The sequence below is a fragment of the Zootoca vivipara genome, chromosome 5 (genome assembly GCF_963506605.1).
Source record: "Zootoca vivipara chromosome 5, rZooViv1.1, whole genome shotgun sequence".
Lineage (NCBI taxonomy): Eukaryota > Metazoa > Chordata > Lepidosauria > Squamata > Lacertidae > Zootoca > Zootoca vivipara.
Window position 1 is genome coordinate 71,623,742 of NC_083280.1, and position 25,770 is coordinate 71,649,511.

General features: G+C 41.1%; 2 protein-coding genes across 6 annotated transcripts in view; one reads left to right on the forward strand and one right to left on the reverse strand.

Moving 5' to 3' along the window:
- Positions 1–435, forward strand: part of LOC118096106 (broad substrate specificity ATP-binding cassette transporter ABCG2) — a 36,495-nt gene extending 36,060 nt beyond the window's left edge. For all 5 annotated transcript variants that reach the window (XM_060274938.1, XM_035137396.2, XM_035137398.2 and 2 more), the window contains one exon: positions 43–435. In XM_060274938.1, coding sequence (XP_060130921.1) covers positions 43–190 — 148 coding nt within the window. In that variant the 3' untranslated portion in view covers positions 191–435. The remainder of the gene's footprint in view (positions 1–42) is intronic.
- On the reverse strand, positions 205–24,707 carry TSPAN15 (tetraspanin 15). The gene is made up of 9 exons (XM_035137400.2): positions 24,550–24,707; positions 18,860–19,045; positions 14,694–14,768; positions 9,477–9,572; positions 7,544–7,660; positions 5,312–5,359; positions 3,658–3,774; positions 391–1,778; positions 205–357 (listed from the first exon to the last, which is right to left on the reverse strand). The coding sequence occupies exons 1-8, from the start codon at positions 24,655–24,657 to the stop codon at positions 1,626–1,628; spliced, it is 900 nt and encodes a 299-aa protein (XP_034993291.1). The 5' UTR covers positions 24,658–24,707; the 3' UTR covers positions 205–357; positions 391–1,625.
- Positions 24,708–25,770: the final 1,063 nt, after the last annotated feature.

Here is a 25,770-nt window from a genome sequence, read left to right on the forward strand (position 1 = left end):
GGGATTTTTACCAGCAGCCTACTTCCCATATTCTTCCTTCAGGGTCCCTGGAGAGCATTACATGAAGGACCAAGAAATTGACTACAGCACGTGGGGTTTCTGGGAGAATGAGCTGGCCCTCTTCTGCTTGACATGCATCTTCCTCTCTTTTGCTTACATGCAGCTCTTGAGAATAAACCGTTGGAAATAAGACTATTGCATTAATGAGCCATTAGGAGAACAGCTACCCTGCTGGAGTCTCTCCTCTGTCTTACGAAATTAGGACTTTTTTTTTTCCTAATTGGTGGATAGCTTGCCAAATTAAGATGTTTTTACGGATGAACAATTGGGATTCGGTCTGAAATAGGTGTTGTCATGCTCCTCTTGAAGAGTAAGAGAGCAGGAATGTACCTGCTCTTTGTACATTTTTTAAAATAAAAATTTTTAAGTTCCATGCTGCTGTCAATGTGACCTGTTGATTGAAAAACCTTTCAGTGGCACTAAAAATGCATGTCTTGGTTTACATTTGATTCCTCACCTTATTAGCAAGGAAAACAACTTTTTTTAAACCACATAACCAAATAAAATATTTTCTGTTTTCTTTTTTTACAAAATCATAAAATTTATTTTCTATATAAAGAATTGCATCTCTGTACACACCAGAATTCCAGTCAATAGGCAGGAAGAATACAGTACATCACAATACATACAGGACTCAGATTAATCAGGGATACCAAATATCATACAAAAATATATAAATTAGGAAATTAAATTGTCATCAAAGCAAGCTGCCATATCTGACTTAATCCAGATAGTGGTTTATAGTAGAAAGGCACAAAAGATTAATCAAGGCCTCCAGTGTTTTCACTAACCCATAAGCAGCAGCATCAAAACGATTGCACAGTACTTTAAAAACATACTTCATTAGGAATCAATAAAATGACACAATTTGGACAGGTAAGTATTACTTACACAGGCTTCCACCCAAAACTGAACATGCCCACAAAATAATAGGACCCAAGTCTTGAAAATAAAAAGAACCTACACAAAACTTTTGAGTTTTTAAAAAGCCTGAATTCAGTCAGCTAATAAAAAACAAAGTAGCAAATATCCTTTGGAAAAAAATTAGGAAATAGCTACTTCAAGCTAACCATCGTTCTGAGGTGGGAAAGTCATCAAAAGATGCTTTTAGAGTGAACTTGAGATTGTGCCACCTGCATTGGTAATCTTACCATGTTCTGAAAATGACTAAAAAAATAGAAAGAAGTAAAGATGATTTTATGTTGTTAGCGACATCCTTGCATAGGGAACATAGGCAGCCTTTGTACATAGTCAGTTTGGCTACAATAATTATTGTATTAATTTACATAACCATTTTCCTCCCAGATTAGCTATACTGTTTACCGTAAAGCAGGAAACTGGCTAGATTTTCAGATGCTACAAGAGACAACACATTTCAAGCTCAAAGCCAGTGAAACTGTAAAGAATACTCAAAGCAGAAAAATAAATTAATCAAGGACTGGAAAGAATTGGGAGGTTTGTTTCCTAAGGACTATTGTTTGCAAATCACATTAAGTTCTGACTACAGTCAAGGCACAATGCAAAGGGATGTTAGCCATTTGTCTTTCTTAAAGGAATACCTGGGATCACTCAGGAAAACACATACAACACCCAGCGCTAGTAAATTCAATGTCCGCCCTCCGTCTCCCTCCGTCAAGCAGAGTCTCGTTAAGCTTATGTTCTGCAATTATATCTTCTACTCGGGTGATGTAAAGCAAAGACAGCAAAACCCCAAGGAACTGCAAAATAAAGTGACGAGAATGATCAGAATAGCACCATTCACTAACAGTTTACGATTCCTGCTCATTTGGGGGGATTTCCAAGTTTAAAAAGTTTGTACTCAGGCATAGATATCAAAGGATGCAGGCTGAGATTCCTGCACTGCAGGGGGTAAACTAGATGGCCCTTGAGGTCAGGTCCCTTCCGATTCTATAACGTGCACCTAGCAACAAGTGTCGATAACTCAGGCATATTAAAATTTGGCACTTGTCCCCTTAAAAACCTTCAGAAAAAGGCAGGTATGGACCCATACCTCTGAATGTGCAGAAATTTGCACTTTGGTGCACTTCACACTTTAGGAGAGTCACACATGATTTGCACAGTGCCCAAAGTACTAAAAACATGAGAGGTATGGGTCCCTACCTGCCTTTTCTAGCTTAAGCTAATGAATTTTACACAAAAAACCAGTGTTTTCAGAAAAGCAAGACTTGACAGCAATGAATCGCTACACCATCCAAAGGATGGATGCTTGAATATAATTGCATCATCCCCCAGGAAGTCAATCACAGAGATTCTTGACAAAGGTTAGACAAGAGCAAGCCTTCCCCAAACCTAAATGGAACGGCTTTGAAGCCAGCCAAGGCATTTCCCAAGAGGTCAAAAAAAACCCTGACATTTTCCAAGCTACTTTTGAGAAATCTCCCTCCCTCCTAGCCACTCCAATCCTCAAAACATTATCGGTGCCAGGATCACAATCCTCCTAAGCCCTCCTCCCCTCCTCTTTAATTTAGATGGCACAGAGGAAGTGGGAGAGGGGCTCCAAATGCCACGAGAAGAGAAAGCAGAGAGATTGGGGTTGCTTCCAGAAGACATTATGCCAAAGTACGCATTACTCTATATTTCCCAGTGCATCTTCTCAACACTTTTAAAAGTCTGGTTCTGGGGGAAGAGAGTTTGTTGCACAAAACCTCCCAATCAACTGCAGCTGTACAACCCAAATTACTTTGAGTATTTTCAGGGGGGGTTCAATTGCAGTCTGGAATCCCCCTGGATTTCTCCCTTCCCTCTCTGGTGTGCTGCTAGCATGCCATGAGGGAAAGCCCCAAAATCATGGGAGTTATACTTTCTCAGAGGAGATATGCAATAGCATTTTAATAAGGAAGGAGAGGAAAACAGGAGGGCTTGTAAACCCTTTCCCTCCCAATTTGTTAAATGAGGTAATGTTTGTGTAACATATATAGTTTGATGTGTAATGTTTGCCATTTCTACAAATATTTTGTTCGGAAACACTAATTCAACAGGGCACGATCACCCTTGCCAACTGCAATCTTTCAACATATCGTACCATGTGTGTGTGTGTGTGTGTGTGTGTGTGTGTGTGTGTGTGTGTGTATATATATATATATATATATATATATATATATATATATATATAATCTTACAACTTTTGGAAATCGTTTATGAATGATACCATGGAAAACATTTTTACAACTGACTAAATTATATATAGGTAAAGGGGCCCCTGACCATCAGGTCCAGTCGTGTCCGACTCTGGAGTTGCGGCGCTCATCTCGCTCTATAGGCCGAGGCAGCCGGCGTTTGTCCGCAGACAGCTTCCGGGTCATGTGGCTAGCATGACATATACCCAAGCATTTACGTTTCATAGTTCTTACTGCCTGTCTTTACGAACCACACTGTAAAGGGGTTCATCTCTACTGCAAACTGACCAATGAAAAACAGAAGTTTGACACCCTCTCTGACAGCTCAAAACACATATAGGAAACAACTGATCCCATGTAACACATCAAAGCTGCAAACTGTGTCTTACAAACCAACGAAGGAAAGAAGGAGCCAAGGCCTTGTCCTGAATATTTCCTCTTAGTGTCTTGCCAGCCTTACCTGTGGCAGCAATATCCCAAGCAGAATGCCAGCCATGATGGCATAGTTGTCCAAAAACCAAATCAGTACAGCGCTTGTGCATCCTCTCACATATATCACGTGTTGGACACTCAGGCGCTGTAAAGTAACAACAGAGACTTTTAAGTAAACAGTCTGATTTGTCTACTGAGACAACATGTGCCCTGTATTAAATGCTAACAGCCCCACTGAATTTTACACAAAGAGTTTACTGCTGGGATCTCAGTGGGTTTTATGTGGCAGGTTGAAAATGTCTACTCCATATACTACGCCTCCCCAGATACTAGGACTGAGATCATCTGGGTGGGTGTTGCTTCGCATTCCCTCTTTGTCAAAGTCCAGACTATTGCCAAAGAGTAGGGATTTTTCTGCAGTGCCTCTCAAAAGAGACTGCCCCTCCAGCCAGGGCAGTTTACTGCCAATGATTTGTTTATAAGATGACACTAGTTGCATTATGATTTAATTGGATTTTTTAAACGATTTTTATATAACATTAGGTGCCCTGAGAGAGCCCTAGAGCCTTGTTTGAAAGAGTACATATTTTTAAATAAATGTAGTTTCGAGTTCAAGCTGCTATTACAGTTCCATTGGTCACATCTTATCCCAATCTTAAGCTGCAAAGGGATGGGAGAGATGGCAAGCAATTCATTCAGACTTTTAGAAGACATCTGAAGGCAGCCCTGTTTAGGGAGGCTTTTAATGTTTAATAGATTACTGTGTTTTATTTTTCTGTTGGAAGCCGCCCAGAGTGGCTGGGGGAACCCAGCCAGATGGGTGGGGTATAAATATTATATTATTATTATTATTATTATTATTATTATTATTATTATTATTATTTTATTTTATTCCTCTTTTCAGGCCAACATTACTAGACCAACCACATGAGACACAGGTCTGCGTTCAAATCAGTTGTTGGCACTAGTGGGAGTCAACACAACTACCAGTAGTCTTCCTACCCCAATGGCACTGTCCCCCAAGTGACCCCTACACCTTCCTCAGATCTGCTTGGCTCAGGAGAACCCCCAAAACAGGGGAGGAAAGGGGGAAAACTATTTCATCTGGCAAGCAGAAATGCACACTGCAAATGCAACAACAGCCTTAACAGAACATTTAATTCCACCTGGTGAACGCAATGGTATTTCTGTGTCAGCTGTTACTCACATGCTAGGTCTAAAGAACAGCCAATTCATCCTGCATCCATGTTTTGTTCCAGTGAAGTCAGCAGTAACCTCACTGCAGAATTACCCACAATATAAAAAAAAATCAAAGAAAATGTGTTTATTAAAAAAACAAAAACCCTGTTGCTTGGGCATTTACTCAGAAGTAGATCTGTTTACCTCAGCCTTAAACAGCAGATTGTGGTGTGCCCACAAACAGATCTATTTGTAATGAAGATAACTGGAGCCTTACAAATCATACACATGCTCTTATTGGCATTTGTGGATTGCAAAGGCATAAAAAACAGCACAGGAACAAATAAGACATGGAGAGTTTTCCTTTTCTGGTCTGCAACAGAAATGCTTGATGGTGAGACACAGCCCAAGGATCAAGACTGCAAGTTGTAATCTCAAAACAGTAGATCATTTCAAATGGCTTAAAGCTGAACTGTATATGGGGGGGAAATACATGTTCCTACCTCTTCGTTCATAGTTTTATATCCACACATGGTATTGATAACTGCTGTCTGGGGAAAAAAAACATATTTCACAATATGAGTACTGTGTGACATGAATATATTTATATAGCTTATTTTCAATTTTTGGATAATTCAAACTATGAAGTAATAAGTATATATTTGGATGTCTTCATTTTACCAGGGCTGAAACAGTACAGTAAGTAAACTGGAAAACAACAGTGACTGTAAGCATTAATTACAGGTAGGTAGCCGTGTTGGTCTGCCATAGATATATATATATAATGAGAGGGTGGGGAGGGGTATTACTCAGAAGGGTGGTGGGAATGGGTGATTGGCTGATAGGTGTGGTAAACCTGTTGATGACTTAATGACTGCCATTGGTCTTACAGGAAAAAACAAGGGGCGAGATGGCTAAAAATTTCTGAAATAGACTGAACAAAATTTAAAAAATTCTTTCCAGTAGCACCTTAGAGACCAACTAAGTCCAATGACAAATTTAGTTGGTCTCTAAGGTGCTACTGGAAAGATTTTATTTATTTTGTTTCGACTATGGCAGACCAACACCTACCTGTAATTGAAATAGACTGGAAAGAGAAGTTTCTGAAATAGACTGGAAAGAGAAGTTGCTGAATTGCAACTTATTACCAAACTTAAAACCATGGAGAGACCTGGTCTGAATAGAGACATTGGATTCTTATCTCATTATACATGATAAAGCTCTTTCAGGATCTACCACACTGAACACCTGCAGAACTAGGCAAGGGGGTTGGAGGGGGAGTTAAGCTGTTCATTCGCAGAGCAGCAAAACAGCCTCCACCATTCTTTAATCAGGGTCAGTCCGTCTGCAGAACCGCTCAAGCAATTACAGGATATGGGAGTAGCACATAGGGCTGCCAACTTTTCATTTTAAGACCCTTGGCTCTGTTCTGCTAAGATGTGGGAGGAGGCCATTGAACTGAGTCAGGTCATTCCCATTCCTGCCTTCCTATCAGATGGGAGTTAGTCCCGTCAAGCTCTGATAGCCTGTGGAAGGAGAAATTGAGCAGACCCTGCCCAGGCACCCCCCTCCTAGGCTCTATGAGCAGTGCCATGCCAGAGATGGCAGAACATAAACATGCTTGGACCCAAAAAATTTCCTTGGCAAGCAAATTTGCGGGCTGCCCCAAGCTTGGCTGTGATAGAAAGCTGCTTACACCTAGGTATCAGTATCTGAATCTTATGTACTGCATGAAATTTGTCCAAAGGTAGAGACGCTGCCCTCACATATTAAAAGTACTTTTCCATGACCAGAGAGTAAATGACTAATTACTGCTCACGTCTGTACTTTTCCAGTGCAAAAGCCAAGTTGGTTTTGGAAACATGTCAAGCAGCTAAGATTTATTCATCTTGATTTATTTTTTAAAGACTGCTGGTGTGGCATCCTGCAGACAAATGAGTGTTAACAAGACAGTGCTGCAAGATTTCAATGACTGTTCTGTGATATATGTGGTAACATGTTCTCTTATAACCTAAAAAGGCCAATACTATTTATAGCAACATTACTGGTTTCATTTGGTAATAATGACAAAAGAGATGAAACAATATTTTGCTAAACAACATTCTATTATCAACCTCTCTGTCACAAAATCTCAGTGCGATGTCAATTTTTCAATTCATCCAAATGTTAAGCTTTTTATTCCATCATACTGATATGATGTTGTTACTAGACTTTCTTTGGAAATACATTTCTTGATGGTTATTTTTGATTGGTCAGGAAAAGGTAACATGGTATAATTAATCTTTCATTCCATAAACAGCCCAGAAGAAAATGGATCCAATTCTTCATTTGCATCAAAAAATATTAGGGAGGAGGGGAATCCAGTACTTAAAATATTTGTAGAAAATCAACACAAACTAATTTATTTTAAAAATGATTCCTAGAACTTTTCCTTTTAGCAAATTGTACTGAAAGAGCTTCTGTTATCCTTACCAAGGTTGTTTATGGGTGATCTGCTTTTGTGCGGGGGAAATGTACACTTGATTACCATTTGTTACACATCGTCTAAGTGTGCACAGATCATATCAAGCAAGATGAATCACATAATGAACCCTTCCATGTACAGTTTTCCATTCTTGGTGGCCATTTTAGCTTGCCAGACTGATTTTCTTTCATGGGGAAAAAAAGCATTTGGTGAAATGTGAGGAACAAACAGGTAAATGCAAAATTAATCCAGAATAATAAATAACTTTTACCTTGTTTGTGACACAGCAAGAGTAAGGAACTCCACAAGCTAGTGGTCCTGGGGCATTGCAGTCATGGTACTGGTTTTCTGACCAGTCTTTAAAATCTTCACCACCACAGCACTTGAACTTTGAAGAGGGGGGAAAAGGTGTTACACAAAGACAAATCCTTGTTGCAGAAATTTAGAACCTTATTATCAGTAAGGAAAAAACATCGTGATTATTACAGAGGCTTCATGTCCTAATTTCTCATTATTATTATTATTATTATTAGCATGTGTGGAGGTGCCTAACATTATTTACAAATGACAAATTTAAATGTATGGAACACAAAACCACCGAAATGTATATTGGTTGCAGCTCTATTCTGGGGCAGGAAGAGCCTGTAAAGAACTCTGTGAGGAGGTCTCAAGGCCTGATCCTACCAGATTTCAAAGCAATCCCTATTCACTTGATAACCCCAAATTATATAAGGGAGCCTTCCCCAACCTGATGCCCTGGCTGGACCTGATGTGAGTTAATAGTCCAAAACATCCAGAAGACACCAAGTTGGGAAAGGCTGATCTAGGGTTGAAATAGGAACAAAAAGGGGAGCAGCTATCTAGCCAAAGATCTGAATACTGTGTAGTGTGTGTGTGTGTGTGTGTGTGTGTGTGTGTGTGTGTGTGTGTGTTTAATTTAATGGCTAAAATATCATGAAATCCCCATACATTTTGAAGGTAGCATCTTCCTTCAGGCAAAACAGCCAAAACCAAAAGCGGAGATCTGCTGATGATTACATTCCTGAAGGTCAGCCTCAAAAAACATTTGGATTTTGATGAGCTATTTACAATAAGCATCATAAAATGATTGATTAAACTTTCCTTTGCATCATTTGTGACCTTCAGCTTCTATTTGCTGTATCTTAATTTTCTCAGCTTTGACTACACACCAAAGAATTGTCCCAGATTTTATCAGTACCATTACAGAGTAAAAGAGAATAGCTAATGTAATTTCATTTATAAAACAAGAACTAGAAAACTAAACACTGTTAATCAATCATTAATGTATTAACTAAACTTCTCATTGGCATGGACCTAAACAAGGATAAACCAGATACTTACGAGAACTCTAAAACTTTGTGTATAACAAAAGGGAGACTTGGAAAGCTATGAATTAGTACACGCCTAAAACAATTTCTTCCTGACCTTTTTTTTAAGAAGGCTGCCCCGTTAAAAAAAAAATCTTGTAAGAAACACAAATCACCATGATGGTCTTCTGAGCAAGCCTCACTGAAATGAGCATTAATGTTTATGCACACCTCCCTTCATTTCAATTAAGTTTGCCCAAAAGAACCTCTCTTTCTGGGTTGTGTCCAAAATCTTCACCATAAAGTCAAAGTTGTCTTTTAAATGTTGGGAGGTTTTCATCTATATATCTATACACATGCTGTTCTCTGTATGTTAACAAATATCCAACTTTTCCGTTTCATTTAACGTTTCTGTAGCTCAAGGCAAAGGCAACCCAGTAAGTATTTCAACACAAACCAATGAGTCAATTAAGCATGCGATGGCATAAGACTCAGCTGCGGTTCAAAACAATTTCTAACTCTCAATGGCCTATTTCCCTCAGCAAGGGTTTCAAGTTCCGACAAACACCTTAGTGCCTGAAAAATGTTTGTATGGAAACTAAATCATAAAATTTGTAAACAATTAACAGAGCCATCCAAACCCCCAACTCACCATGCTGGAGGGGGTCTGAATAGAGCAGAGATGCCCCTGCCCAGCTCTGCCAGCCTCCACCAGTGGGTGGCAGGTCCACTGTCAGCAAGTGAGCCACCCCAGCATTGAGCACCCCAACACATCCACCTGAACAGCAAATAGCTGGAAGCTACTGCTATATTGTAGCACATGGGATCAATGAATAGCCTACTACTGTTTGATTAATTTGACATCCAAAAACCAACCTCCTTTTGAACAAAATCCATTATGTTTTTGAAGTCCAAGTCATCGTAGTAATTCACAATCCCTCTTCGGATGTTCTCATTTAAAAAGTCAATTGTCTAAAGAAGAAAAAAACTAAGGAAGATCAAGCATACACAATTTGAAAAGAAAAAAAGTATAAGCATGCAGACATACCATCAATATATAACTGGCAACAGGTTTTAACAAGTCTATTCAGCAGTGGGGGTGAGAATGAATGTTATGCTTTTTAGACTCTTAGTTCTGATAAGTTGCTACAAAAGGAAATGAAAGAGAAACTTCACACTTCCTTTGGAATCTTAAAAAGATGATGATGATATCTAAAATTAATGTAAGAATACTTAAATGATTTATCAAAGGCAGATTATGGGTCAAGAATGTGTAACTGATTGACAGCCCTAAAAATAAGCAATATGCAAGAACTAGTCTGATATTAGGCCCTGTCAATATATAAAATTGTAGGAAAACCTGAACCTACTCCTGCAAATGTTTGCTTATGGTTTGATAGTTGTTTTCATGCAATAAATGTGTAACATCTTACTTAGACCACTATGTAGGATCCACAGAACTAACTTAATAAAAAAGTGGCTTTGTTACAGGATTTTTGCATTTTCCCAGCATACCAACTGGAGTATTTTGCCAATGGGAAAATGGGATTTCCCCTCTTGTTCACATTGCTGCGTGGAATACGGTTATTTAATGTTGGACAATGCCTGCGATGTATCATAAGTAACAAATAATACATCCTTCCAATGCCCATTTTGTAGCATTTGGAAATTTTCCTTAATATTTACTGCTTTAGAAGATTAAAAACTCTCCAACTATACCATTCCAACCTGGAGACTGTAATCTCTCTCTTCAACAAGTGGTGGGTACCAGCAAGCTCTCCTCCACTTTGCCCACACACAGAAAATTATTTGAAGATTGCATATGCCCCTACCATAGGCACTATCTCCCCAGGGGCCTGCATGCCCAAGCACCCAGAAAATTTCCCATATAGGGGCTGGCACCCGCAAAATGCAGGAGCTGGCACGCAGGCTCCATGCCCCATGGAAAGAGCACTGAGTTCAGGCGGGGGTGGCTGGGAGAGAAAGCATAGAGTTCGGGCAGGAGGGGAAGAGAGAGTGTGGAGTTAGGGGTGAAAGAGCGTAGAGTTGGGGTGGAAGAGAGCACAGAGTTCGGGCAGGGTGGGTGGGAGAAAGAGCAGAAAACCAAGCATGGGGTGAAAGAGAGCGTGGAGTTGGGGAGAGAGAGAGTATGTGTGTGTGTGTTCTGGCGGGAGGAGTCCAGTCACCGTGCCGCTGGAGCTTGTGTCCTGCCCAGCACTATGACATCATGACACCACAGCGTGCACCATGATGTCATGGCATGTGCATCATGATGTCACAGTGTGGACAGGGGGCAAGTCGTGCTGGGCACCCACAATGTGGGGCCCAAATCAGCACAGTTGTCCCCAATATCTAATGCTGGAGTATACAATGGTTCTTACAAACAAGGTAAAGGTAAAGGGACCCCTGACCATTAGGTCCAGTCGTGACCGACTCTGGGGTTGCGTGCTCATCTCGCATTATTGGCCGAGGGAGCCGGCGTATAGCTTCCAGGTCATGTGGTCAGCATGACAAAGCCACTTCTGGCAAACCAGAGCAGCACATGGAAACACCGTTTACCTTCCCGCTGTAGCGGTTCCTATTTATCTACTTGCATTTTGACGTGCTTTCGAACTGCTAGGTTGGCAGGAGCTGGGACCAAGCAACGGGAGCTCACCCCGTCACAGGGATTCGAACCGCCGACCTTCTGATCAGCAAGCCCTAGGCTCAGTGGTTTAACCACAGCGCCACCTGGGTCCCTCTTACAAACAAACAAACCAGCAAATATCTATTTCCCACATGAGTATCATTCTAATAGCAGGATATACTCCATAATGGCTAAGTTCTTCTAAATAAAATCAACTTGCGAGGCCCAAGATCTCTTTCTGCTCAGGCCAAATCCTGTCTCCATTGGTGCATCATACCTTTTCAAATAGACACAATATTCAGTTTGAATGATGGTGGGAAAATGCAATATTCACACTACAGAAATACTGCTTTGAGGAAAGGCATCTGAAGCTACATCATAACTGAAAATTTATTAAGTGTGTGAAGGGGTCCCTATTATCTCAATAAACGTTTATTCGCTTCACTATTAGTAGCAAGCAATCAGTTTCCCCAAGTTAGACATTCAAGGTAGACAAGCCTTTGCAACTCAGAAGGCTTGTAAATCAACTTTAGAGACAAAACAGGCTTGTCAGGCCAGCTCATGCTGCAAGAGGAAACACCAAGTTCCACGCTACTTCAAAACAGCAATGGCTCAGAATTGCTTACTAGCACTTGGAACAAGCTGACTGAAACCTACCGTTTCTCATATTTTAAGACATACCCATAAAATAAGCCATAGCAGGATTTTTAAGCATTCAAGGAATATAAGCCATACCCCGAAAATAAGACATAGTGATAGGCGCAGCAGCAATGCCAGCCACGGTAGGAGGAGGAGGAAAAAATAAGACATCCCTTGAAAATAAGCCATAGTGTGTTTTTTTGAGGAAAAAATAAATATAAGACGTGTCTTATAATATGAGAAACACGGTACCTGTAAAATGAGAAGCTTGGGAGAAGGAAGTAATTTACATCTCCACCCTTTGGGCCTAGCCAGAATGAGCATATGCCTCATTATTACAAGTTAAGAAGGGACATTACAGTGCTGCAGGTAGGAATTTCTATGCCTGGGCAGGCTCTCAAGTCTTTATCCATGCCTTGTAGAACTGATGCTCAGGCAAGTTAAAAATAGTTGTGGACTTTTAAGGATGCTGCTGCTGAAATTCCAAGTTCTCACTACGCAGAATGAACTGCTCTTGCTCTTTGCAAAAAACCTGCTGTCCAGTTCTCCTCTTCTACTAACAGTATTCAGTGTTTAACAAGTCTGCTCTCTCCCTCTCACTTTGGAAGAGACTCGAATTGGGTTCTCCCATGTGGTCAAGCAGTTTCTCTTGGTTTGGTGGGGGGAGCTATATTCCGCACTCCAGAATCAGTTATGATATTCCTGCCCCTCGCTGGGTCAATGGGGTCCATCGGCCAGTGCCAAGAGCTATTTTCAAGCGGTTGTGTGTGACGCGAACAAGCAGAAACCAATCGCCTCTGAAGCATTCTGTGCAGGCTGATGAAGGAAATTAAAACAACAGTTGACTGCTACCATGAGGCATTTTTAGGCAGGGAACAACCATGAGTTATCACCCAAAGCAGGAAGCTTTAGAGGGGCTGCTGAGTGCTCTCTGGACTGGAGCTACATGCCTGGATGAAAGCTTCTGAACAGTGGGGCTTGAGGCACATCTACAGCTCATGATTCACCTAGCAAGGAGGGATGTTTATTCCAATCCTTGGCTGGGGACCCACAGAATGTGAGAAGGGAGGTTGCCCTCCAACACCTGAGCTAACTTCATCTGCTCACATTTGTTTGATTTGGCTGTTATTTCGCAGTTCTTCTGATTGTTATATTTTAACATATACAACCTTTTCACCAACTTACTGTGTTTTAAGTCTTTTCTCAAGGCATGGGAGTAATGTGATACATGTCTTCCAAGAAGAAAGTAGGCCCTCCTGACTTCAATGGGACTTACTCCCAGGTGAATGTGTGCAGGATTATGGCCTAAATGTCCTGTACCGTGTTAGTCCACAGGCAGAGAGCCAGTGTGAAGCTGCAGTGGTACCACGCTGCCTGATTTGCAAAATCTCTGAACAAGGTAATCTGACATGTTGAAAATGTTATTGCGTTTCTCCATACTGAAAAAGAAACTTTATATAACATAATCTAAGCAATAATGTATTGAGTGACATTTGATGCCTATATATTGTGCTCGTATCCAGCCAGAGGCAAGTTGTCTCATTCTATCGTATTTATGCTACTGCACACATGCAAGGCCAGCAGGCAGGTTGGAAGCTTCAAAGGGATAGCGGACTGCCAAAGACAACTTGTTGATCCTTATCTTCCTAAAGCACTATGAAGTTATATTCTGGCAACACTCAAAGCTATTCCCGGTTTATGACAAAATGTTAGAGTTGTTAACCAATTACAGAATTTTTCGTTGATTAGCTACCAAACTTTTAGCCTCAGTTTATATTCATTTTGCCAATATCCAATTATGGGTGTCTTTTGAAAATACTGAAGGAAGTACAAGGCATCATATACTGTACATATTTCCTTCTTTTTGGAAGGGAAGACCATCTTTCTTTTTTTCATTTCCTACTACAGTAACACACAAGATTCTTTATAGCCTGAAAAATTCAACCAACTGGCCCTTAACAGGAACTTCCCTTTTGCTGCTGTCTAAGTCTCCTCTGGAAGAAAGAAAGGGGAGCCCATTGTGAATAGCAGCCCCCAGCCCCCAACCCCCTCTGAACTGTATTTAGACCTGTGTGGACTCTAGGAGTGCTACAATAACAGCACTTGAAGTGTGTTACTAGCTTCATTCATACATACTGTTTATGTCTAATTGTTTCTTTGTAATACTGATTTTATCCTATTCTGGTTGAAAAGTTTTTGCATTACTTGAATTTATTGATATTGATATTTGGTAACAAACTGGATTTCCCCCACATGTTGTATTTTTGATAACTTAATGAGTTGCATTGGGCAAAGCTGACTACGGAAAAACAACATACAAATAAACTAAACTCACAGCCTATTGAACATATAATGTGGTATTAGGCACTGAATTTAACTTCCTAAGAATCTCATTTCTTTTTTTTTAATGGTAATAGTTTTTGCCTTTAAGGTAACGAACATACACTTTGAACTGTGGAAAACACCCGCTGAAAAGCCAGAAGGATAAAAAGAATTCCTATAGCTGGTAATAGTGACTATTGCAGAATAAATTATACAAAGTAAGAGAAATTATGAAAATTTGCTTGATTTCTGTAAGTTACATAGTTGTTTAGGGCACAGAATCAGAAGTGCCAGAATGCAATTTTATTTATTTATTTATAGTGGTGTTTGCATAGCTCTGCTTTTGTTCCAATCTTGCCACTCAACTACATGATCTTCTGTGACCCTTCCATAACAATCAGTAATTTTGCTTTGAGATAAGTGAGTACTGGTTCCATTTTTCCATAACGAATGGGAAGAAGTTTTTTTTAAAAGGTGCATTTTCTTGAATATTTCAGTTTTCTTACCTGATTCCTGAACATCAAGGCCATAACTCCACCAATTAGTTCAATGAGTAAACAAATACCCAAGATGTACATGAACTGCAAAAGAATTTCAAAAATATTACGCAAACATACAAAATCTAAAATCTTCAGAGCTGAAATCATGACTCATGACTTCCAATGAAATTAAGCCACTTTTAGAACTGCTGTAAATGACGCACTGCTACTCTGCAAAGAGCCATGTGCCTTGGGGGTGATCTTGCCTCTCAACTACGGAGGATGAGCAGCAGGCGGCAGCAGCAGCACAGCACAGGAGATGAAGGCAGACCTGTGGCACAACAGTCAGGTCCCCAAGCCTTCATCCTCCTCCTCTCTTGTGTTCTGTGCAGCACTCATGTTTTAGATTAGAATCTATTACGCAATGGACCGAAGACCTTAGTGCCCTTGCTACATTCAAACATACTTTTTACAAACAAAATCCATTTTGTTTGGATACCTGTTCAGACATTTGAATATAGTGAAGCTTACTGAGTGGTTAATGTCAGGGGTGTTATTTTTCTTTCTTTTTCTTTCTCTCCCCAGTAGCACTGGCTGGTGAGGGCAATTCACTAGATGGGAAATGCAAATCATCACAATCTGACAAACAGAATGGGGAGGGGCCTTCTCCCTGTTACATTTGGTCACTTGTGGCATTGGGGGGGGGGGCTGCAGCCAGCACCATGCAAGCACATAGTTGCTAGAAGCCGAAGTACAGAACAACTATTTGACTTGCCCATCTTAATGTTTCACTTCAAAACTTAGTTCCCTTTAGTTAGGTAGATGCTTTCTGTGTGACCTCTCAGAGGTCCAAAAGGTCTCTCATCAGTTCTTTTTCTGTTGTTTAATCAGAAGATTGCACATAATATATTCACTTACGAAACAGTTTCCTAACTGATCTTCAGAGAACTTTCCAAGTTTCTTCCTTGAGGGGATCAATACACTTCCGAATGTTGTAACATCTCATTGGCCTGCTATGATTCTTAGTTCTGAGCTTGTCATTATAAAAATCATTGGTTTCATACTTTGCTTATACTTTGCATTTCGTCTCCTTGGTCAGCTTACTCTAATAAACATCTGACTGAGTGTTGCAGAGCAGGTGGGCTGCTCTACTATTGTGATCATCGATTCATGTGCATACATGAGATTGGCAGTGGAACACCCCACCTCCACTGCTGACTCCTGGTTCTTAAAGGGAACAGTAAGAAGGCTTCCCTCCTCTTTCCTCACATCCAGCAGTTTTGCCTAGCAAATCACCAAAGACACCAAACCAAAGGGGAATGAGTCCTCAGCAACTTGTCCTCCTGTGGAATTATCTGTATTACTAAGGATCTTCTCATTTACTGTTTTCTTTAGTGCATTCTGCAGGTGTTTATAAATGCCCTGCTTTGCATGGCACTAAATTTCTTTGTTAATAAAATTAATATGTTTCCTTGTTATATGCCGATCACATTGTGTTCACCATACCACTCTCCTTTTCTCTCACTTGCTCGCTAAGTCTCTCATTTCACAAGCAGCACAGCTCAGGATAGCATGCTAGTGAGTATTTACAGGAACCCCCAAAGAATATCATGTTTTTGCATATCCTGAAGGTGGGGTGGGAGCTCATTTTTGTAGGTTATTATTGGCAATGAGATGGCAGTATTTTTAAGCAATTTAAAAAGTGGGCCCTTCTGGACACATCAACACAATTCATTCAAAGTAAGCCGATTTGGAAGAGTCGCCATTTGGCAAAGACACACAAGTCCCTTAAGAGCAATTTTATATTCTATCAAGAAGTACCGGTATACAGCTTAGGATATTTGTAAGCTTGTAGGACACAACTGAACATCTGTGTTGCTTTTCTAATAAGGAAGAGGATGTTTGTACACAAGTCTAAATGCAAGTCTAAATATAATTACAGGGTAAAACCACAGGCTGCAGTTGTCCATGGACCGGCACTGCCAAATTCTTCCAACCTCTCAAACACTCACCTTGATTTTTTATTTTTGAATTTTTAATGTAGCTGCTATAATCTAGTCCATGTTAGCTACCAATGACTAATTTTCCTTTGAAATGGTGGTACTTTTCTAATACAATGATACACATCTAAGAGACTATCTTATGGAAAAATATTATACAGATTTGTAATATAATATTTCAGTTACAGTAAGCCCACAGGTTACACAGCAGTTACATCCTGGGGAATCACACCTAAAGCCAAAATCGTGTATAGTCAAAATCCATTGGGTTCAATAGCAGGTGGGACTGTCAAAGTCATTTCCCCTGAAATCCTGCCCCATCTCCATCCCTTTTTAATTTTTTTTTTAAATTGCCATGCACATAAAGCTGGGTGTGCACAAGTTAAACGTGTGTGAGTTGTGGGTTTCATGTATTTCAAATCATAAAAAGTAGCGCTTTCCTCCTGCCAAACCAGCATCAGGTCAGAATGTTATGGATTTCAAACTAAGGTACTCTATCCCTTATTCCTGAAATGTATATTGAAACAATTAACATACATTCTACAGCACTGTTCGAAACTCCCATTGTTCTAGGCACATTTCGCGACAGGGAATTTCATTAGCGCAAGTATTTTCTGAGCTCTGGGCACAGTACTGCACCTAAGATTTCAGATTAAAATTGCAGAGTGGAAGAAAAGGAGGAGTTTTTTCTGCCTCCCCACTGCCAGCCACTCTCTGAAGACTGGAGAAGAGACCCTCTTTAGAATATATGGGGGGTGGGTAGGGGAAGGACTAAACCACGTGAAAAATGAACATAATATTTTAGCTACAGTTCATTTATTTTTAGCTTTGTATTTTAGTTATAAAAAAGTATGCCTAGACATTCCATTTTTGCGTTCATAATCTAGGTTTAAGGTGCCATTTAGCTCCTAGATTTCATATCTCAGTTCACTGTTCTACAGTTCCCCCCTTGTGGCTAAATCTGGTCCTCCTTCCAAACATTTATGTCTATATCCTTACTAGTGGGCCAATAGTGTTAATTAATTCTTGCTGCTTACTTCTCATTCTCAACATTTCTCTAAATTTAATTTCCATATTGATTTTTTATGCATATTGATTGTTTTACTGTTGATGTGAAAATGTCGATCACTGGTTCTCCCCCAAAAGGAATCATGGTGCTACTTTAGATCAAGGGGTTCTTTTCATTAATAAACGTTATATAAAAATATGACACATTAAAAAACACATGTAGATGGACAAAGTTCAAGCATACATGCTGTGAAAGAAACCTGCTCTGCTAACCTGGAGGCAGTAAACCAATGGACTTCAGTTTAAATAATAAGTAAATACATTTTGTGAATGAAAATATTTTATCCTGACTCTGCTTTTAACACTTACCTTCCAAGTTCCGGACTGCAGAATCCGGGACCGGCAGCCATTTTACACCGGAAGTTGCGTCGATGTAACTTCCGGTGTTGCTTTGCCCTTCTATGGGCACCCAAAATGGCCGCCGCCGGCTTCAAAGGTCGCTCGTACGCATGTCAGGAAGTGTGCCGACGCAACTTCCGGTGTCGCTTCGCCCATCTATGGGCACCAAAATGGCCGCCGCCAACACCGGAAGTCACGTCTATGCACTTCCGGACATGCGTAAATGCGACTTTTGAAGCTGGCGGCGGCCATTTTTTGTGCCCATAGAAGGGCAAATCGGAAAGAAAAAAATGGCCGCCGTCAGGTGAAAATAATGGAGAAAAATGGGAGACAAAGTGATACGGAGGACCACCGGGAAAAGGTAAGTAAAAAAGGGGTTTTCCTGGGGAAAACGGGAGACTTGGCAGCTATGTTTTAACATCAAGCTATGTAAACACGTTAAATATTTGTTAAATATAGAACAACATTTTATATGCTTGAATTTACATTGCATTTTTCTTACATAAATTTTACTTTTGTTTAAGCAGGCTCTTTCAGTTGCCCTCACATTTTCTCTAAAACCATGATTAAGTGCCACTAAAGTAAAGCATTTGCCTTTGACAACTTCATTTACACTGGTTAATTTAGAATCCATCTTGCACTTTCCTTTCTCTCTGCTATTTATCCAAAGAAGGAAGTTATTAGCTAAGCTGTCTTAAAGCTGTTTACAGAATAGAGAACAAAATAAGTTTTATAAACATCCAGTTCGGGTTACAAGTAGACTCCTACTTATATAAAAGTACTTACAGCTTGAAGAAGGCATAAGTTGTCCCTTAAGGAAGCCAGCACACCCACGAAGGAAACGAGGAACATTATAATACCTAGGAGTATTAGAAGAATGGCTGGAGCTAAAAAGGCACTTTCAAGGGTTTTATATTTCTGTCTTTCAACTTCTGCATAAATGCCAACTGCTAAGACAAACGCTCCTAGCAACTGTAACAGAAAGAAAGAGAGTGTTTGTTATAGTTGTTTTCCAAACAAAACCAATGGCTGTATTTTAAACTGACTTATTAAAAAGAGAAAATCAAATTACTGCTTATTTCACAGAGCACAAACTAGCAGGAATCTTGAAAGGTGGAATTGATTAAAAAAACACACCAAAAACCCTTAAACCAGGTACAGCAAACTGGAAGCATCAAGCACACAGCATTATCTTGTTTGGTCCCTAAATCAGGGGCAGATTGTATTTCCAACAGGATATGTCACAACCAAAACATTATGGGATATGTCAGGATATGTCACAACCAAAACATTATGGAACTGTTCTGTAGCCGAACCGATATCACTGATACTGTAAATTTCCAGAAGGCTAACCGTGTTAGTCCACTTCAGCCAAAAGTCTTATGCCACTTTCATAAAAGATTCATACTAATAAAACAATATCATTTTATGAAAAGGATAATTGTGTTAATCTTTAAAGTGCCACAATACTCGATGTTAGTTTTTATTGATAATAGTGGCGCACGAGGTAGTCTTACACTCTGGTCTTAATGGCCTTATAGGGACACCCAAGCATACAGTAAGGTTGGTAGTACAATAGCTTTGTAAACAAGCATTTTGGTTTCCCTGTGAATGTCCCAGTCCTCAAACACTCTGCATTTCAATCGGGACAGACGAACTAATGCCAGTGTACTGGAAGAAGCAAAGATCACCAGTGTCGAAGCAATGGTTCTTCAACATCAACTTTGTTGGACTGGTCCTGTTGTGTGGATGCCTGATGATCATCTTCCAAAGCAACTACTCTATTCTGAACTTAAAAATGGAAATTGTAATGCTGCTGGTCAACAAAAGAGGTTTAAAGACTATTTCAAGCTTATGAAAATATTTAAAACTGTGTGTCTACTTATTTTCAGCACCCTTCTTACCCAGCATTTTAGAAGAGAGAAAGTCAGTTTATCCCTGCTACAACATGATCATCCAATGCAAATGGAATATGATTTAATAAATATTAATACAGTATCTAAATTTGTCAGGGCTGCAGCACATGGGGATGTTTAAGCCTCCCCTCCTCTCAACCATGATCTTGATGGAAATATTCCCCACAGTGCCATTAGCTCTGGGGTGAAAGATCCTGTCTCCATATGGCCCAAGTGACCAATCCTGAATTGTATTTTTAGAGCTCCCATATCTCAACACACTCACAGCTTCAGAATTTCTCCCATAAATAACCAAGGGAGCCGGGGAACTAAGGGGAAATCCTTTTTTATATATACTGTATATAAAAATCGCAGTGCCAAAATATACTTCTAAGAAATATAAACCATTGCATTTATCAAAGTTAAAAATAAGCATAGCTTTAAAAAGGTCTCTTTTCCCTCAATAAAAATTCCTCTGAGGAAGAAAAATGCCAAAGAAGGCAGTTTAAAGTAAACTGGGAAAGAAGGAGTGATCCTTTCACCAATCTTTTATGACAAAAGTGTATTGGCTGGGAGAGGCCTCTCCATTTGAGGTTCTTAAGTCGCTTCTTTCTAGAAAAGTCTGACTTTTGGTTGAAGCCTTCATCCATAAATAGGAATGTGTGCATCATTATACAAAGAAGTGCCAGCCTCCCTGGGAATATGTGAGCTGGTTAGAACAGTGTTTCCCAACCAGTGTGCCTCCAGATGTTTTGGGACTACAACTCCCATCATTCCTGACCACTGGTCTTGCTAGCTAGGGATGATGGGAGTTGTAGTCCCAAAACATCTGGAGGCACACTGGTTGGGAAACACTGGGTTAGAACATAAAGCTAAGAACGGCTCCTTGTTCATGAAGTGACACTTAATGACCTGGGTGGCATGGTGTGTTGTGCAAAAGCAAAGCTTTTGACCCGAGAGAATAAGGAGGCATGTTTGTGCATTTCTCAGAATATGCAAACTCTGTATCTGTGGATGGGAGGCAGGGGCACACAAACAAGCCCCGCTTCAAAAGCCTCGTGCATGTCATCCTGAGCAGCATCAGGGGCCCAAACATTTGTCCCTGCCCCCACCCACACTTAGGTATTTGCACGTTCAGGGAAATGGCCCTACATGTCCCTGCTGTATCTTGAAAGAAACAGCCTCCCAGCCATGGAGATGTAAGGTATAAGGTAGCCCCAAATCTCATTTGGGTGCCAAGATGTTATGAAATTCAGTTCCTCGTTTAGGCTGCTCAAGTAGCTCTCTGTTGAACTGGGAACTAATAATAAGGAACTGGGAACTAGGAACCTACATCCTAGCCTCCTGGAATACAGATAACTTTAACTGTAAATAGGAAATCAGCTAGTATCACACGCAAGTAAGGAATTTCCCCATAAGGATAAAGAACAGCATGAACCTTCAGTGGTATTTCAGTTGAGGATCTATTAGCTGTGATGCCTAAAGTGAAGAAAGTGAGTAATCCTTCAGATGATATCAGCCTGGGATCCTCTAAACCACCTTCTGAAGATCCAAACAGTTCCAGCTAAACTTGAGCCATAAAAATATATAGCCAAAATATGTCTAAAATGATTTTTGGCATTATTAATAAAACAGATCGGCAAGTTCCATCCCCCAATGTAGGTAGAATTATGCTAATGAAAACTGGAATTATCTGGCAGTGGTTCCTATAATTAACACACAGGAAGCTACAATGCAAGCACAAACACAATTATAAGGCCTCTACATTCACACTTTTAACTGGATCTTAAGTTTAGTTCCATGACCCCAATGACCTCTTCAACTCACTTCAGTGAAACAGAACAATATTTTGACACAGCAGCTGCTACCTAACCTTTCATCTCATTCAGCTTACTCACTGTTGAGGCAGGCCATTATTGCCCAATGAAAGCCTCTAACTATACCCACAAGACAAGTCTTGTTTTACTTTTCTTAAAAAGCCCAGGGGTCCACCAAAATATTTCATATTTACAAAGCAAGAGATCCAGAATGCAAGTCCTCTAAACAATGAAAGCACAATGAACCGATTCAAAAGGTGCACTCTTTTCTTAAGAGATCAAAATGCATTTTAGTCAAGCATTTTTTGCAAGAAACCCAACAACACAACTTAAAGGGGGCAAGATCAGGGGTTGCTAACCTCTGAGCCACCACATGTGGTTGAACTCCAATGGCAAGCATGATGGGAGTTGGGAATGCAGCAACACCTGCAGGGACAAATTTTACCCACACCTGAACTAGGTGGTTCACCCAAAACTGGCCAATAGTTCACCAACAGACCACAAGCTACCCTCTTCCATCTACTTCCTGATGTTTACTAACCATAGTTTGTCATGGTGTTAAACAGAATTTGAAACGTTGGTTTGAAGATGGTTTGCAAACTAATGATTTGGAGGTTAGCACAAATCATAACGTGCCAATTTGGACATCACAGCAATGTGAGCTAGAAAAACTCAGGAAGTGGAGGAGGGGAGGGAATAAGAGCAAAGGTACTCCCAGTCACAAAATCATGGTTGGGCATTATGCGTTAACTGAGCTACATGTTAATTAAGTGGTGTGTATTGATTGAGTGATAGTCACAGATATGAAGATACAATAATGAACAAAGTAAGGGTTCAGACTTACGGTAATTATTCCTAGCTTCATAAATCATGAAGCCAAGAACGAGTGTCAAAACCTTATGCTCCTCTTTTGCCCCTCCCATTGCAAGTCCTCTTCAGTGCAGACATCTTGGTTTGTTTAAACTAAAGCCCCTCTTTTCATCTTTAGCTTAATTCCTGGCCCTGGAGTAATGTACTGTACTGTACTGGTTAGTAAACTAACATTAAGCCACAGTCTCTTGTTTCATCTAAACAGGGAACTCTAGTTTAAACAAACCAGGCTCTCCAGACCAAAGCCAGTGCAGAAGAAGAGAGAAGTGTGTGTGGATCTAACACTCCTCATAAACTATTTTTCATAACAGGGAACATTATGCCCAATCCAGATCCTCATGTGTTAATGCCTAATTAATCCAGTATAAGTATGAATACAATCCAAAGTGACAGCTGAACTGTCTTTCAAATAGCATGAAAGCTTGGAGCTTTTACTGGAATAAGTCATTATCGGGAGGAATATTATTCAGTCAGTCATACAGGATGAGTCCTTTAAAAGAAGCCCCGTGGATACAGACTACACATGTTCCACAGGGCCTCTTTTAAAAGACTCACCCTGTATAACACTGCAACTGTGTAATAAGTGTTTTACAAAGAACAAGCACACACAGATCCTTGTCCCAAGGCGTTTAGTCTATATTCAACACAGCAGAGAGAGAAAAGGAAAGGGAAGGAAATGGTGGCAAATGTAAACAAAACAGTCCATTTGAATTAGACCTGCAAGCTCTTATCAATTCATCCATGTGATTAATTCATTAAATGTTTCCTAATAGGTTAAAATTTGCCTCCCTAGTAATGTGGGGTGTGCCACAAGCAAAAATTGAGACTTTGAACTCAGAACTATGCAGGCCATATAAATGTGAGATTTTTATCTTCTTCTGCACTTCTTAACAAACCTGTATGTTTGAAATGTTGGTTGCAGAATGATGGGTGCATGACAACACAAAAAATTAAGCCTATCTACCATTTTCAGAGAATATTTCTATTTAAATGAATTTTACTGCAAAAATGAATTATTTTATGATTAATGGTTTGACAGAACCAGAAGGAAATTTCAGGGCAGGAGGAGATGACAAGGAAATACCACCCTGCCTTTTCTAACAGCCACTGCTAGCATATGATCACTTTAGAGAAAGGCAGCAGGTGCCACAAGCACTTTAATCCCTCTTTTCTTTTTCCTTTTGCTTCCTGACTGAGTCAGGGCACTAGTTTACCAAGTCAAAAGCCTACAGTTAATTTCACAGCACAAGTCAAGCTCCAACTATTCTCACCGCACCCCTGAATGGTCTCCTCCGTTACATACAGTACTTTGAAATCGACATTATTTTAAACCATACAGAACAGCCTCCCACTAACTAACTAACTACCGGTAACTAAATAAATAAATAAATAAAAGCACGTGCTTATCGAGCGAACTGTTTGCTTTCCCGTCACTGGGTGGGATTGGAAACCTTGGCAACTGGGCGGACCGCCCCGGCGAGTTCGGAGAAGTGTGTGTGTGGTTTCTGTCTGTGCGCAACTCCCTAAACAACAACAAAAACCCCTCAGATTCCCAAACACTGCGGCCGGCCGGCGCGTTTCCTGGTGCTTCTTTCCAGCAGCCTTACCCGCATCGCAGCACACCTGTCGCTAACAGGTGGCCCCGGTTCTGTGAGCTCGGAGGGCAAAAAAGAAAAAAGCACAAAACGCAGCAGGAGGGCACCCCTGGGGCAACCCCGCACGGGGGCGGAGGGCCATTCCCCGCTGTGGCAGCTCCTCGCTCGTCGCCCCGCTTTTCTTCTTTCTTGCCTGCCCCAGCTCGGCGGCTCCACCCTAGCCTACTACTCCATAGGAGCTGCCGCCTCAGTCCTGACAGGGGTCCGGCCCGCCCGCCAGCCCGCCCCTCGCAACTCACCCAAAACACCGTGGAGTAGGTGATGAGCGTGAACTTGAGGCACAGGTAGTTGAAGCGCGCGCAGTAGCGGACCTGCTCCGAGTCTCCCCTCGACCGCGCCGCCGCCATCCTCCTCCTCCTCCCTCGGCCTGCTTCTGCCGCGGCCCTGGCGCCTCCCCTCCGCCAATAATGCCGCCGCCGCCGCCGCCGCCGCGCTTCCTGCTCCTCCTGCCCGCCAGCCAGCCACCTGCGGAGCCGCAGGCCGCGAGCGACTGCGCCGCCGCCTGCTCTCCTTTTCTCTGGAAGCGGCTCGTCTGCGCCAGCCAGCCGGCGGGAGGAGCCTGCCTGTGTCCCCGAGGGCAGCCGGGAAGAGAGAGGCAAGAAAGCGACGGCGGCGCCCCGGCTTCCAGGAGCGGCAGCTAGTCGGAGTCTGCGCCGCTTTCGCGCCTCAAAACGAGCCGCAGCCCCGGGGATCTTTCGCGCCCTCGGAGGGTCTCCCGCTGCGCTTGTTTAAGCTCTGATTGAATCGCCTCAGGCAGCTGCGCGTTCTCAGCTCAGCTCGTTCTCATCGAACTCCAGCATCTACACGTGTGTGTGTGTTTCTGACACTTGATTACTATGCTCCATTGCATCGGATGAAGCAGACGTTTAATTCACACAAGCGCTGATGTCATAATAAATTTGTCTTTCACGCGCCACGCTGTTTCTGCGGTGGCAACCTTAACACAACAAGTACCCTTCTAGATATCGTTAGGTGGTGGATGCAATCGTGCCCCCGCTTACTTAGGAATAAGCCTCATTTCAACTAATGAAGGCAGCCCTGTTTAGGGGAGTTTTGAATGTTTTACCGTGCTATTAATATTCTGTTGGGAGCTACCCAGAGTGACTGGGGAAACCCAGCCAGATGGGCGGGATATAAATTATTATTATTATTATTATTATTATTATTATTATTATTATTATTATTATTATTATATTTCCGAATAAGCATGTGTGGGAATGTGCTGTAAAAGCCCCACTCCGCTCGTCTTGTTTACTGGAGAATTGGTGCGACTGTGGTCAGTAGGCGTTCCTTCAAAGGTGCCACTCTTCTCTTGACAAACGCAATGGGCAATTGTCAAGAGTCAAATAAGCTGAAAACCATTCACACCAACAACGGAAAAAATGTTCCATTGTAGTACAGTGGTACCACTGTATACAGATGTCCCGGTTTTGTTCCTAGCATTGTGAATCTAACATTGG